The sequence below is a fragment of the Sinocyclocheilus grahami genome, unplaced genomic scaffold (genome assembly GCF_001515645.1).
Source record: "Sinocyclocheilus grahami isolate Dianchi unplaced genomic scaffold, SAMN03320097.WGS_v1.1 scaffold85.1, whole genome shotgun sequence".
NCBI classification, from domain to species: domain Eukaryota; kingdom Metazoa; phylum Chordata; class Actinopteri; order Cypriniformes; family Cyprinidae; genus Sinocyclocheilus; species Sinocyclocheilus grahami.
Window position 1 is genome coordinate 2,428,422 of NW_015505264.1, and position 16,370 is coordinate 2,444,791.

Here is a 16,370-nt window from a genome sequence, read left to right on the forward strand (position 1 = left end):
ACACGATTTTTAATTTTTCTCCCTTCTTCACACTTTTTCTCTTTCACTCTTATTAACACATGCTAAGTATACATGAAGGGTGCCCGTTTGATTAGCAGAGTTCATCTTTTGCTGTGATGCATCGGTCTCATTTTCCATAAAAAGGAGATCAAATCTATCACAACATTCTCATCATGTGAGACTGAGGGAAACGAAATCTAGCACCTGATAGGATATGACCCCTCCATACACCTTCACAAGTGGGCGACACCTCAGAATCACACCTCCTACTGGTTTTCTCAGTATACTGACTGCCCTCGCACAGAGAGCTCAATGTCAGGCCAAAAAACTTCTGCAAACTGCGGCTTTTCTCCAAGGACTTAAAAGCGACAATCACAACCACTTCCTCTTTCGCTTCTTTAATTTGTCTAATAATTCTATATGTGTGCAGTAGATTTTTATTAAAATGTTAAGAGGATAGCTCGACCAGAATTAAAACATTTCACACAATTTTCTTATTTTCATATCATCTCAAACCTGCATGACTTTAGTGGAACACAGGAGTTGTCGGGTAGAATATTCTGCTATAAAGTTAATTTGGAGTTAGTAAGATTTTCTTTTTTCTTCAAGAAATTACTTTTTTTTTTCAGCAAGGATGCATTAAATTGACAAAAAAAAAATTTAAAAGCTGTTCTTTTGAACATCTAATTAAAAATATTCTGAAAAAATGTATCATGGTTTTCCCAAAAATATTAAGCAACAACTTTTTTGCACCAACTCCTTTGGTGCTTTTTCTTGAGCACCAAATCAGCATATTAGAATGATTTCTGAAGGATCATGTGACTCTTCACATGAAGAGTCAACTCTACCATAAAAAGAATACAAATTATATTAAAATAGAAAATTATTTTAAACTGTAATACTATTTTACAATATTAAGGATTTACTGTATTTTTGATCAAGTACAGCCTTGGTATGCATAAGAATTATTATAATTTTATTTTTTTACTTATCGACCCCAAACATTTGAATAGTAGCATAAAATAAACACTGTCAAGCCCTGCACTACATTTGAAGCCTTCAAAAAAAATATTATTGCTTTCTATGGAGGGGATGGCATAATTTGAATTAAACAACTTGAACTTCTGTCTTTTAGCTATCATATGGCTACAGTTGATTTGAAATATAGCACACAAGTTGTTAAATGCATTAGCCAGCTTTTTGTCGGCTTATTGAAGTGCACGAGTGATATGTGACAGGAACGCATCGATGGTGTAAAGCGCATCCGAGCAGAGCGAGCATTTTGCAGGACAGAAAGAATGAAATGCATCACAAACGCAGACTCTCTCACGATCCAGAAAACTCTAAAAATGTGTTGGACTAGTTTTACAGTGCTTATCTGTCACTTTATTCAGTTTGTGTTTTTTTATTGTACAGAAAAGAGCGGTATAAACATTCGACCATTTCCTCTCGTGTTGCACAGTAAATAAATAGTCATATGGGTTCAGAATGACATGAGGATGAGTAAATGATGACAGGGTTTTAATTTTTTGGGTGAACTAATCCTTTAAAAGTATTGCATAATGACAGCGGTTCAATTTGACAGACTGTTTAACTACATCACCGCTCGCGGCTTCAGTGTCAAATCCGACACTTTTATCGGTGATCTCTTCATTTAAAAAACAGATCAATAGTATTCTCCTCTCAGCATGCATCAATCATACCCAAATTAGCAGTCTGATCACTGTGGATGAAAACCAAAGGGATGATGCAAGTCTTTTCACTTTCAAACCAAAAAAAGAAACACCAAACCAAAGAAGTTCAAGCACCCCAACCTGTTCAGACCATGTCAAACCGTGCAAAACTTTTCACAATGACCATCAACAACTTAAACCTTATATTTTCCTGAATGTTGTTTGCAAACAAATCAACCTGTCCAAATATGCACTTAAGTATTTTTCAGTTGAAAAATCGGACTCACACCCACTAGTTTTGAGCAGGCGAATAATCGTTCAGAGAAATGGAAAGATGTATAAGAAAACACATGAGTCTTGACACGTCTGAAAATACCACACGTATAACGCAAGAGTTGCTGAGCCACTAACAGGTAAGCGCAGATCTTTAAGGGAGGGAGAGGGAAAACTGTGAAGCAAACAGCTGAGGGAAATACAAAACATGTTTATGAGACTGAACTGGATAGATCTATAGATCCAATCATACATTTGACTTAATGTACACCATTATTTACCTTATATACTTGTCCATAGGTCCCATTTCCCACGAGCTCCACCAGCTCAAATATGCCCGCAGGGTCCTGAGGGGAGAGCATAATAGAAGAGGAGATTAGCTTGCATTATCCTGTCATTGAACATCAAGGAGAATCACATATACTGTATACACTGAGGTCATCATAAATGCTGACACTGCAGTCATTAGACCTAACAAAGCATGTCAATTAAAGTTAAATCTGTTTGCACATTGAACATAAAAGCCTATTAAGGTATCCAGTGAGCCAAAGCCAGAAAATTAATTTTGAAACAAACACTGATGCTAAATTACGTCCTATTTCCTATAAAAAGCCAACAAGACTGAAATCAAATCACTCTTGTCATTTTCAGTTAATAAAACTAAAGGAGTTACCAGAACTGTCAGAGTTCAATTCAGCTCCAACAAGCATGATCATCTTGAAAATAAGCATGACCAATAAATAATGCAATACACCTAGAACAATAAGCAAGACATGTTGCCATGGTAATCCGACAATAGCTGCTATTCATGTCACCAGAAGGGTAATTTATGAAATATGGTTCAGTAAATTCACAAAAACATGCATAAACAGCTTAAGCTGAAGATGATGCTGGTGGAACATGAAGGATAGATACAGGTTCATTTAGATGAATATAAATGTACTGAATGGGATTTTCAGAAAGAACAACGTGTGCGTAGAAAAAAAAAAATACAATGGCAATACTATGGTAAATGGTATCTTGGAGAAAGGTGTTATTGAAAAAGGTTAATTTGTTAGCCCTTATCGACAGCCCTGACTTGAAGTGCAATAATGGCACCTGCACTCTCGATCAATGAGAATCTCAGAGAGGCGGGTCCAATATACTTTGGGAAATCCAATTGGCTGTATTCCCACTAACTGTCAAACACTTTTTCTGGTAAGTGCTCTAAATACCCTAGTACGTGAATATGGAAATCATACAGTTTCATGGAATACACTCTCGTATATGCACACGAAGACTGACACGGAAGAGAAGAGTCGTTGAATTTGGTTTTATTTTTGCGCACAAAAAGCATTCTCGTAGCTGCATAAAATTAAGTTTGATCTGTTGATGTCACATGGACTATTTTAATGATGTCCTTACTACTTTTCTGTGTCTTGAACGTGGTAGGTGTGTTGCTGTCTATGCAGGGTCAGAGAGCTCTCAGATTTCACCAAAAATATCTTAATTTGTGTTCCGAAGATGAAGGAAGGTCTTATACTGTAGGTTTGGAACAACATGAGGGTGAGTAATAAATGACAGAATGTTCATTTTTGGGTGAACTATCCCTTTAAAAAGATTGAGGGCCTGTATATGAAATAAAAGCTGTTCCTTTTAAATTTATGTTAGTCGAAGAATCCTAAAAAAAAAAATGCATCACAGTTTCCACAAACATTTAAGCAGCACAACTGTTTTTGTCATTTATCATAATTTTTCTGAGCAGCAAATCTGCATATTAGAATGATTTCTGAAGGACCGTGTGAAATTCAGCTTTGTCACAATAGAATACAGCTATTCTAAATTATGGTATTTCACAAATACTGTTTTGACTATTTTTGATCAAATAAATGACGCCCTGTTAAGCTTAGAGCCTTCTTTCAAAAACATTATAAAATGTTTAAACCGCACTGTATGAAGTACTATTTGACCTTTGGATATACTACAAAAATCATTGTCTTATATTGTTTTCCAGTAACACAATATCTAACACCGTGACATCCCCTAAAGTACTTTTTTGCAGTATTTCATCTGAAGACTCAAGAATCATTATAAATTGCAGCCAGAAGGAAGTATGCCTGCCTTGGAACGGCCGGAAAATAAACATGAATTTGCAGTAAATTAAAAGCACATGGGTACAAGCTAAAAGTGGAATGACACAGTATTGTCAGCTCAGATTCTTTAAAGGTCCCATGACATGCTGCTTTTTAGATGCTTTTATATAGGCCTAAGTGGTCCCTAGTACTGCATCTGAAGTCTCTTTCCCGAAATTCAGCCTTGGTGCAGAATTTCAGCCACTACGAGCCAGTCCCACAATGACCTTTCCTTAGGACTTGCCATTTCTGTGTCTGTAGCTTTAAATGCTAATGAGGAGGAGAGAGGCGGGGCAACTGCCATGCTTCGCTTGTTTGCAAGCCATGATGTCTCTCGAAGGAAAAAAAATAATATTGCGCTCGCCTCGCACGGTAGTAGCTCATTTTCTCATGGGCGGGCCAAATTCTCTGGGCGGGCAAAGCAGAGAAAGGGGAGGTAACCTTTCCCCGTATGACGACATAAAGGGAAGATTCCAGATTGGGCCATCTGAGCTTTCATTTTCTCAAAGGCGAAGCAGGATACCCAGTGCTCGGTTTACACCTATCGCCATTTCTAGCCACTGGGGGACCATAGGCAGGCTAGGGGAACTCATAGTCATATTAATGTTAAAAAACCTCAAAGTGAAATTTTCATGCCATGGGACCTTTAAAAGCACGCGTGAGTTTTAACACCCAGCCACAGAGTCCGTGTGGGAAGAATTAGGTCAGCACAGTGCTCGGCATTTGGACAGAGACTTTACTCTCAACGTCACTGCTGATGGTTGTGAGACCCAACGGAACATTACACACCTGCACCGTCACCGTACCTGCAGGAACATCATCTTCCTGTGATTCTTTTTAAATAAACACTCACGTATCTATCTTACATAACTCGTGCATGTGCCTGAACCTGCATGACACTTCGTTCCTGAAATAAGACTGTGAAAGACTCTTTACAGAGAAACAAGCTGGAGAACGGAAGGGTGTGTATATCCATGCTTAACATAAATTGAGACGTTTGTTCACTCGAATAGAATGTTTTGCCTCCAAAACACATTCCTACAGATGGACAGGCATGGGGAAAAACTGCTGACCAAAATAAGACCACCACATTCTGCTTACGAATGTAAAGATGCTTAAAGTGGCCCATGTTTCTCCAGGCATTCAGCAGTTTTAAATGATACACGCTGCTCCAACCGTTTCAGAAAAATAACACAATGAGTCAGACTATTTTTTAAGAAGCAAGTTCATATTTCTCATGAAAGACACCTCAGGCATCGGGCTAACATTGACAGAGTACACCAGCACTCCATCAGTGCAAATGCAGCGCACACTGTATTTTTCCCTTTCAAATTCCTCAATAAGCTAAGCACTGAACCAAACCAGCCAGCCTTGAGATGATACATTATTAAGGATGATTCACAACAAAATACACCTGAAAATATGAAAAAGGGACCATTTGTACTGTAAAAAAATTTAACTGGATAAAATAAACATTTCAATTTAAAAGGTTTTTTTAAAATATATACTTTATTAGTTTAATATAGAACAAAATAATATTTTAATGTTTTTGAAAGAATGCAACGTACCAAAGCTGCATTTATTTGATCAAATTTGATCGTTAAGTCATTGTTTTAATATTAAATTAAATTTAAAACAAATGACAAAAAAAGTAAAATATTTACACAAGTTTGGGATTGGTAAGATATTTTTTTATTTAAAAATTCCTAAAATATTGTTTTAAAAAAATTAGAATTCAACAGGTATGTAAAAATGCAAATGATACTATACTACTTTATGGCTTCTACAGGAACTTATTTAGTTCATAGTAGGTCTATCTTGAAAGCTTTAAATGTTATTGTTAAAAATGTAATTTCTCTATGGAGAAAATGAATAGGAATTTACTAGGATTTGCACAAATTACAGTGTCTAAGAATTCCCAGATTAAGCAACAAAATACTTGCAACTTCACAAGGTGGAAACATACTCTACACAAATGCAGACATTGGGCTTGACTCATGCATTGAGAGCGTGCAGTTTTGTACTACATACTTAGTGAATTCTTCCATTACTGTCACAGTAACAAGTACTCAACCACAGAGTTGCTTCAAAAGCCATTAAACCAGTATTCAGGTTATTCAAGTAGATTCTATAAGCACGTACATTTTATCTTGGTTACTTTTTAAATTGTTGCTCCATTATAAAATTAGTTGACCTAAAAGAGTAAAGTAATTTACAGTTTGCACTGGGAACGCAACTTGCATGTTATGTTATGAATTTTGCTCAGACACATTTCAGACACATGCAACAGCGCATAAAACATAAAAGAGTAGCATTTGCATTAACTATGTTTCTTTGCGCAAAAAAAAACTACTACATACTTTTTTTTGTAGTAGTATAGTTTTGAGGAGAAGGCAGTGTAGTAATATTATGGAAGTGGAATAGTATATAGCTATTGATGGAATCAAAGCATGCTTCAGTCACACTGTAGCTTTAAACCCCACCTGTGTCATTAGCATTTTGGCAGGGTCAATCCCATAAGGACCATAAGTGGTCCACTTTTTGAGTGGGAGGCCATTCACTTGTTCTCTTGAAAACACCACTAAGGAATGCGCCCATCTGCAAAGCTTTACTGAAGTGCTGAATGTTACGCTTTTAATTAGAAGTTCTGGTTTCGTACAACGTCATATCCTTTTTAGAAAACTTACTTTGTTGAAGACTTCCAAAAAATTAAGTGAAAACATGCGATTTATACTTAGTATGTGTTGTGTGGGATTTGTATGAACATAATGAAACAAAAAATAACAGGCCCACATAAAAAAAATACACCAAAATGACTGATTATTAAACAAAAGCCCTGAACCGTCTTTAGTACTAGCCGTTGTAAACTGAACTAAACTAATCTGAGCTCTCCAATGGAGAAGTTGCATGTAAACAAACCCCTATAGTCTAGAGAAATGTGACTGTGCTGTTCGTATTAGAAAAGCATCTTCAAAGGATCTTCTGAAAGACCATTGGAGATTAGAGCATGTTTAGACATGCCATGTTGAATGACAGCAGAACAGCAGAACAGAATGCCTAAACAATATACCTGAGAGGGGAAGCCAGGACTGATTACATGCGTGAGGGTGAGTATTAGCTTTTCATATGCGCTTTTATTGAGTAACATTGCCCCGGAGCACAAGAGGCAGATGCTGCTGGCCAAAATCCCAAGACAAGGAAAAGACGAAAAACAATGGCTGACATCTACAGCTGGGACTCCCCCCGCCTCCCCTTGACATGACTCTGGGATGTAACAGTCTTTTACCTATTAATTATTCACAGGAAAAAACATGAGGCTGGAACTATATGTTCGTTCTTCCATGCTGGCAAAACAGGCTGAACATACACACACACTTTCTGTAGAAGTAACATGCAAATAGTAACACCGCACTGCATTGTGGTTAAGAAAGAAATACAACCCATCCGTGACATATTCAAGACTTTTAAACCAAATGGACGGTGATAATAATCAGTGTTATTCTAGGATTTAATATGTTATTATAGTAACTTTTATGCTCTGCTAAAAGGCTATATTGGTATTTTATAATATTATATTATAGTATTTATTAATATTTTGAATAAGTTTTTTTTTTTTTTTCAGTCTCCATTATTTTTCAAGTTTTAGTACATTTTGGTGTGCATTTGTCATTTTGTATTGTTTAATTTGTCAAGCAGGAATTGTGTGCGCTCAAAAAGAACAATGAGTTCTCAGACGCGTAGAGAAAAAGGGAGAACATTTTAGTCCAACAAGTCGCTGAATTTGTCCGCACGCTGAAAACTTTTTTCAATCAGACCAAAAAAGGTCTCTCAAAAATGTAGTTTTTATTTTCCATATGCAAAAGTGAAAAAAGTGACAAAGGTGCAAAGTGTTTTAAAAAACAGACCAGAGCGCAAACGTTTCAGCCCATTCTTTCTTAAGTGCTCATGAGGCAAAAAAGCAACAACACGCTTACAAAAAAGGCACAATTGCAAATTGTTGACCGCTGATCTTAATCAATGAGGGATAATTGTCATGCCAACAATTTCCCTTTACAAAAAACATACAAGATCCATCTCTTCATTTAATCCAGTCAGGGTTAATGATTTCAACTCAAAAATCCAAAAAGCCTCTCTATAACAATTTTGTATCACGGTTACCAGCTCTCCTATGCAAAAGAACCCTCTCAATGCCCAGAAATTTAAAATCAAAAAAAGAATGCTTTGCAGACTCAAAATGACAAAACACCGGAGAAGTGTGATCTTGTCTCCTGATAGCACTCATATGTTCAACAATTCTAGTGCGCAATGCACATTTTGTTTTGCCAACATACAATAAAGGGCAAGTACACAATTATGTATATCACATGAGTTGTTTTACATGTGATCAATTGTTTAATTTTGTAGACTTTACCCGTTTGTGGATGTGTAAATGACTTGCATTTTAAATAATGAGAACAGGCAACACAATCTTTACACGGAAAATTTCCCTGGGCATCAGAGAGGGTCCCAGGAATGGGGATATAGGTATCTGCACGCACCAATTTATCCCGTAGATTTGGAGGCCTGGAGTGAATCAGTGGATCAGTGAACAGGCCTGACAAATCACAATCCCTCTGTATGATATGCCAATGATTATTGATTGCCTTTTCGATTTCTAGACTCAAGGGACTAAAAGTAGATTTAAATACACAAGAAAACTTCTTATTTTTGAAGGTCAAGTTAGTATCATCTGGCAAAGATCTAATTTTGTCTAATGCAGTATCTAGCCACTTGATTGGATATCCCAGAGATCTAAAATCACTATATAAGTTCTTGGCTTTCGCCGTTCTCAAGCCCGCCGCCTCTGATCACTCTAGCCCCCGGCCTCTGCTCACTCTAGGCCGCCGTGTGTGACGCCGTTTCGTTTTGAAAGCGAAACTACTTTGTTTGGCTTTGCAAAAATGGACACGACTAGAAATCAGTGGTTAAGTTGTATTTACAACACTGTTCCAGAACACTTCAACCAAAATATTCAGATGTGTGCAGTACATTTTATGGAGGACTGTTTACTGATCCTGGTAGAGTAGACTACAGTGCCGGCTGTTCTGACTCACAGACTGCAAGTACGTTTTTTATATTTAATATTTTTTATATTTAAAAGCGAGTTTTTTGGGCAGTGTAGAGTAGGGCTTGTTGTTTGTCATTTCTCCGATCACAAATGCAGACATGGTTTTATGTTTACGCGGCGCGATAAAACGCAATGCGTAAACAGACAGTATAAGTCATTATAATCCATAATTATGGATGCAACGAATGCCTCGTTTATAATGGGTTTTCATGTTTTTGAATCATCGCTCCGGCCTGCCAGGGCATCATCACAATATGGTAGGGGCGTAACATTTCCGTCACACACTTGAGGTATTCGGCCAATCATAGCGCACTGAATAGCTGGCCAATCACAGCACACCTTGCTTTTCAGACCGATGAGCTTTGTAAAAATCGACGTGTTGTATCGTATGTATCAATGTACAGTATGTGGAAAATAATGTTTTTTGAACCTCAAACCGCATAAACACATTTCATTACACCAAATACACAAAATAATGTTCTTTTTAGCAACATCATATGACCCCTTTAGTGGATGACCTAAGGCAATTCATATATAAGGCAAAAACTTCAAAATCACTAGCAGAACCTTTTAGATGATTATCAGTCATCAATATATATTTTGAACAACACCAAATTGTTGATAAAAGGATTATTATTAAATATATTGTTCTTCAAGCCATATCCACAATAAATTTGGTTGGCAGACCTTCATCGTCACAGCGTAGATCAAGAAAATATTTCAGTGCCATAAGGCCCTCATTATGGGGAATGTTAGTGTATAAAGAGGTCACATCCATTGTAGCAAGTATAATGTCTTCATCTAGATTTTTTATGACTGACAGACATTGAAGAAAGTCTCTGGTGTCCCTAAGATAGCTAGGAAGGGTAGCTATTGTTCAATTTGTAAATATTTATATTTAATAGCTTTAATTTATTTTTATTTCAGTTTAGTAATTTTTGTACCTCAATTTAAAGGGATAGGTCATCCAAAAATAAAAATTGAACTGTCATGAATTAATTAATTACTTTGTTTATCTTTGGAACACAAATTCAGATATTTTTAACGAAATCCGAGAGCTTTCCAACCCTGCATAGACAGCAACGCAACTGACAAGTTCAAGGCCCAAAAAGGTAGTAAGGACATCGTTAAAACTACGGTTAAAATTAAAGTTGAACCACTGATGTCACATGGACTATTTTATCAATGCCCTTAATACCTTTCTGGATCTTGAACATGAACTTATGAATGTGAAATTATTTTATTTCAGCTTTATTTCAAATAAAGATACAATTTTTAATAGTTTTAGTTAACAATGACAATACTGATTATAATCAGTTTATATAGATCTAACAGCTATTTTGATGCATAGTCTACATCATTTACTCACCTTCATGCCGTTCCAAACCTGTACGACTTTTGTTGAATATGAAAGATGATATTGTCAATGGGAACCAAAACAACATTGGACCCCATTGACTTCCATAGTACACACACACAAAACATTATTTTTCAAATATCTTATTTTGTGTTCCACAGAAGGAAGTCATACAGGTTTGGAATGGCATGGGGATGAGTAAATCATGACTGAATCATATCTAAAAAGTTCTGGTCAAAGGTTAACGTGATGTAAAGTTCAGTAAAACCATCAGCTGGGACTCAAGCGCTATAAATGTAGCACCAAGCACATTGTCCAGATTTGTATCAGCGAAACAAAGCATACACTTTCCCTGTGAGGCAACTCTGGTGTCCCTAAGATAGCTAGGAAGGGTAGCTATTGTTCAATTTGTAAATATTTATATTTAATAGCTTTAATTTATTTTTATTTCAGTTTAGTAATTTTTGTACCTCAATTTAAAGGGATAGGTCACCCAAAAATAAAAATTGAACTGTCATGAATTAATTAATTACTTTGTTTATCTTTGGAACACAAATTCAGATATTTTTAACGAAATCCGAGAGCTTTCCAACCCTGCATAGACAGCAACGCAACTGACAAGTTCAAGGCCCAAAAAGGTAGTAAGGACATCGTTAAAACTACGGTTAAAATTCAAGTTGAACCACTGATGTCACATGGACTATTTTATCAATGCCCTTAATACCTTTCTGGATCTTGAACATGAACTTATGAATGTGAAATTATTTTATTTCAGCTTTATTTCAAATAAAGATACAATTTTTAATAGTTTTAGTTAACAATGACAATACTGATTATAATCAGTTTATATAGATCTAACAGCTATTTTGATGCATAGTCTACATCATTTACTCACCTTCATGCCGTTCCAAACCTGTATGACTTTTGTTGAATATGAAAGATGATATTGTCAATGGGAACCAAAACAACATTGGACCCCATTGACTTCCATAGTACACACACACAAAACATTATTTTTCAAATATCTTATTTTGTGCTCCACAGAAGGAAGTCATACAGGTTTGGAATGGCATGGGGATGAGTAAATCATGACTGAATCATATCTAAAAAGTTCTGGTCAAAGGTTAACGTGATGTAAAGTTCAGTAAAACCATCAGCTGGGACTCAAGCGCTATAAATGTAGCACCAAGCACATTGTCCAGATTTGTATCAGCGAAACAAAGCATACACTTTCCCTGTGAGGCAAGACCATGCGCACTGTACTGGGTGACCTAATTTTTAAGCACAAAAGATCCTGCGAGAGTGGCGAGCTCGTGAGCAGACAAGAGGAAAATAGCTTTGCCCATGGGTAGCAGCAAGGGAAAAAAGCATTAAAGATACTTCACATGGAGAGACACAGGAAAGCTTGAGAGGGCCGCTGTACAGTTTCTGAGTCGAGAGAGTGTCTCAAATGCCAAACGCCTACACAGCGATGTAAACACAGACATGGTCGCTCAAGACGACAGTCAATGGTGAGCGGTTTCCACAGCGCAACCAAACCGAACAGGACAGATCAAATTCTGACTAAACTTTCCATTCATAATACACAAGTCTGAAATTGTTTTCAGCATATCCTGAGCCATCTGATGCAATGACATCGAAAACAGTCAGGTGATGCTAAACAGTCACAGGTTAGCTGCAATCTAAACTGCTTTACATTAAAATATAGAGTAAAACCCCTCTCGGCTTCCCACAGTCAACTGAATACCTCACAAATCATGTCCAGACATGACTCAAGCTGCGCAGGTAAGATCATGTTGCATAACTAACATGCCTACAATCAGGGTATGTCATCTCACTCAACAGATCTGACACAAGCCCACAGTAGGAGCACACTGTCTGTGAGGAACAGCACTACTGCAGCATTCAGAGACTCCGCACACATCATATAGAGCGTCTAGAAACTAGAGCATCCGAAACAAAGAGCAGCATGAATCAGGCCAGCATTTCCGCAGAATTCTCTTTACAAGTTTTGAAAACATGTTCTAACACCCAAAGTAATTTACAGTTGCGACGAAAGAGAAGTAGTGACAGGTGTTTTCTTTTTTTTATTGTGATGCACAACTGAGTCTAACGAATTATTGAAAAACATAGGGCGGGGTCTTGGTTTTATGAATCTGTTGTCTGATTGGATTTTGAGATGTTGGCACTGCAATCAAAAATTTAATGAATGTGAGCTTGGAGGGGCGGGATTAATGATGTTAGAAGTCCTGCATATGTCATTAAAGGGGTCATATGATGCGATTTCAAGTTTTCCTTTCTCTTTGGAGTGTTACAAGCTCTTGGAGCATAAAGAAGATCTGTAAAGTTGCAAAGACTAAAGTCTCAAATCCATAGAGATATTCTTTATAAAAGTTAAGAGTCAGCCACGCCTACCTAAAACGGCTCGTTCTAACAAACCCCCACAAATCTACTTCAATATATGGAAATATTAGCATAATGCCGCCCAAATGTGCACGCAAAGAAAGAAGGCTTGGTTTCAGGAACAGCAGTAGTGTTGATGCAGCCATGTTAGTGAGACGCTGTGTATTTCACTGCGAAAGCAAAAGCACTTAATTTGGCCTTCCGGAAGTAGATGCAATTAGGAATCATTGGTTAAGATTTATTTACAACAGAACAGCACAACCCAGATGTTCGAATTTGTGCAACGCATTTTATGGACGACAGGTTTTTGAACCTAGAAGAGCACAAGGCTGGCTGTGCACAAATGCTATTTCTAAAATAAATAAAAAAATAGGGGTAAATTCCAACTTTGCTATGACAATCTGGCACTTCTGAATCAGCAACTGTACGTATGTTTTGTTACTAGTTTAAGTATTTGCTCTTGACTGTTCAAATGCGGAGTTTTGCGCAGCGCAGAGTAACGCGTTGTGTGTGTGTGTGTGTGTGTGTGTGTGTGAGAGAGGGGAACAGGGTCACATCACAGGAGAGCGAACTGCCTGTCAGAAATCATAGCACGTCAGCTGTCTAAACCGCGGCTTGTGTACTGCATCATCACTGTGTCTGTCACGCCACTCTGTTGCCCTTTCGGGCTTGAACTGATGGTAAAACTAACGACATTATTAACTGTCTTGATATTTACTTTGAAAGCGTGAAGCTCGCGATTATGGTAAGGGGCATTACATTTCCGACGTGTGCTTATGGTGTTCGGCCAATCACAATGCACTGGGTCAGCTGGCCAATCAGAGCATACTGCGCTTGTCAAAGGAGGGGGCTTTGTTGAAAACGACGTGTTTGAGAGAGGCGGGGCATAGAGGACCTACAATAATGTACAGTATTTGAAAAATAATGTGTTTTTTTAACATTAAAGCATGTCAACATATTCCGTTACACCAAATACACCAAATAATGATCTTTAAAATAGCATCATATGACCCCTTTAAAGACATGTTTTTTTATTTTTACCGGAAGATCCAGTTACGATTAAAAATTAGAAAATAACAAAAATATTAAAAATGAAACATATACATTGATAAAATCGTTTACAATTAGATCTACTGTATAACATGCATTCAGAAAATAGATTTGGCATGAATTTTCATTTCAGCTTAATTTAGCATCGTTATGTCAGGCATGAGGAACAAAGTGCAAACACTGCATACAGAATGTCACTACGGTCCATTCATTCCATTTATATGCATGTGAATGCCGGAGACAAGTTTCACTTTTTGCTGTGTTCCAAAGTTCAAGTTTTGTTAACTCTGACCAGTGAATTTGTATCATGTGAAGATGAGTGCTCAATAAAAGACTGATATGCCATAGCATGACCTCTTAGATAAATCAAATGAGTAAAAGCTGCAGGTGTGCATATATATAGTATATTGTATCTTTTTGCATTTGGGATGTATTATTAATTTTACGTTAAATTTTTATTTTTTTTTAAAGACACAGGAGAGCTTGATGTCATGTTACGAATGTTACGATGTCATAATTTTGCAAGCTCAAAGTCTAGTGTCACCACCCCTTAAGTCTTGCTAGAATCAGAATTTAACAATGTACTTTCTCTCGCCTCCTGACCCTCGTACTTTTCAAACATAAGCGAAATCCAGTCATTCCAGTTTGAATCTGGGCAACCAGGAGTTTCGCATGACGTCGAAAAAGTTCCCCAATGCAGGCTTCACACATTTTTAAGTTGGGTATGTGAATTTGTTGCGTTGACCAACAGAAAAGTGCTCGTCTTTAAAGTGACTTCTGTTGTGAGCTGTGCTTTATATATCTTTGCGCTATTGCCAAAAAACAATAGATTTTTTTTTACTGAAATGTGACCAAGTCTTGCCAGATTACAAATTTGAAATTGCATTTTATCTTGCCTCCTGGCACTCGTCCGTTAACTCCCAGTTTGATTCCAGCAGGTTTTTAAGGGCCAGTGATTTTCCTGTTGGTGGGAAAGGGGAACCAAGTACCCATCAAGCAGAGCATCTGAAAACCAAGGGACTCAGAATCCAGATCTCACTCAAGAGCCCAGCATCCACAGCATCCCAGTGCACACCACTCCGACCACGCAGCCAGAGAATGTATGTCCCAGAGAAATGATCTCAAACAGACCGAACAAAAGACAGACAGAAGCTGCAAATCCAACACAATACGTGCACATGTTTAACACCAAAACATCTTGATAGTATATAATTCTCATATAATGGCGGGGACCAGAAGTGAAGCTGTCTGCAATGCACACATTGCTATTTATTATAGGCCTCACACAGCATAGAGCATATCGGTCGGATGAATACCAGAGACAGTCTGTGTATCAGTGTAAAACATCCAGCTATAATTTCACTCAGACGGAAAATACGGTTGACGCAAAAAAAACAAAAAACGACAAACTGCTCACGGTATACAATGCGAAATTTGACAAACAAAATGACCATAATCACTTCGGTCGTGTCAGTCACGTTAGGGATAAAAATGAAGGACTAATGTTTATTGAATAGGTTGTTTCATGTATTGGATAAGGCAGAACTCCGGACGAATTATGTAACGTTAGTAATAATAATAATAATTTTTCCACCGCTATTATTTCATCAGATGCTCGAGGACTAACAAATAGTGCATCTTTGTGTTCAAAAATATTTTTCTCTAATATCTGACAATAAAACATCTCTACATGCGTCTAAAATAAACATATCTAATAATGTAATATTTATACTAATACTAAAACGGTTCGTGCATCTCTAAACTGTGTTTCTCGGTCAGGTGCATGAAAATCATCTCCCATATTTTCCCTCCATCATTAATGGCGAGATGCTGAACAATATATTTCACCCATTGTAAGTCAAAACATCTCACTGTATCTCTCCACTCACCCGCAGAGCAGACAGGTCGATCTCATCCAGACTCCTCGCAGGAGAGTCACTCGCCATGATTATCTGTTATATTCAACAATACAACGCCCGCAATAACATGAATACAGACGCCGAACTGATCCGTGTAATACACCAAACAGGCTGGATTGACTTCAGTCGGAGCAGATGAAGCTCCCGGATAGTGCTTAGCCGCTGTTCTTCGCGATACCGGGTTTATAAAACCGAATTAGCCGCTATAGGACTGTATGTGAAGGAGACATCTCGTGCTTGTACCGATGATCTGCTGCCGCACGAGTCCAAATCACCAGCGCCAATGGACGTGTGAACCAGGGCTCCGGCGGAAGGCGTGTCAATCACCGCGTTTCTAGGGCGTGGCCTCTGAGTGAAAGGCGGGGCCAAATTCAAACAAACAATGTATACAATAGCATATATATATATATATATATATATATATATATATATATATATATATATATATAAAAAAACAGACATAAGGGTCTATTTTTT

At 37.4% G+C, this 16,370-nt stretch overlaps 1 protein-coding gene across 4 annotated transcripts in view; it reads right to left on the reverse strand.

Moving 5' to 3' along the window:
• The window catches only part of LOC107586752 (TRAF2 and NCK-interacting protein kinase-like), a 55,478-nt gene extending 39,308 nt beyond the window's left edge, over positions 1 to 16,170 (reverse strand). For all 4 annotated transcript variants that reach the window (XM_016274267.1, XM_016274268.1, XM_016274266.1 and 1 more), the window contains exons 1-2: positions 15,864 to 16,170; positions 2,228 to 2,293 (exon numbers count right to left, since the gene is read on the reverse strand). In XM_016274267.1, coding sequence (XP_016129753.1) covers positions 2,228 to 2,293; positions 15,864 to 15,920 — 123 coding nt within the window. In that variant the 5' untranslated portion in view covers positions 15,921 to 16,170. The remainder of the gene's footprint in view (positions 1 to 2,227; positions 2,294 to 15,863) is intronic.
• Between the last annotated feature and the right edge of the window lie 200 nt (positions 16,171 to 16,370).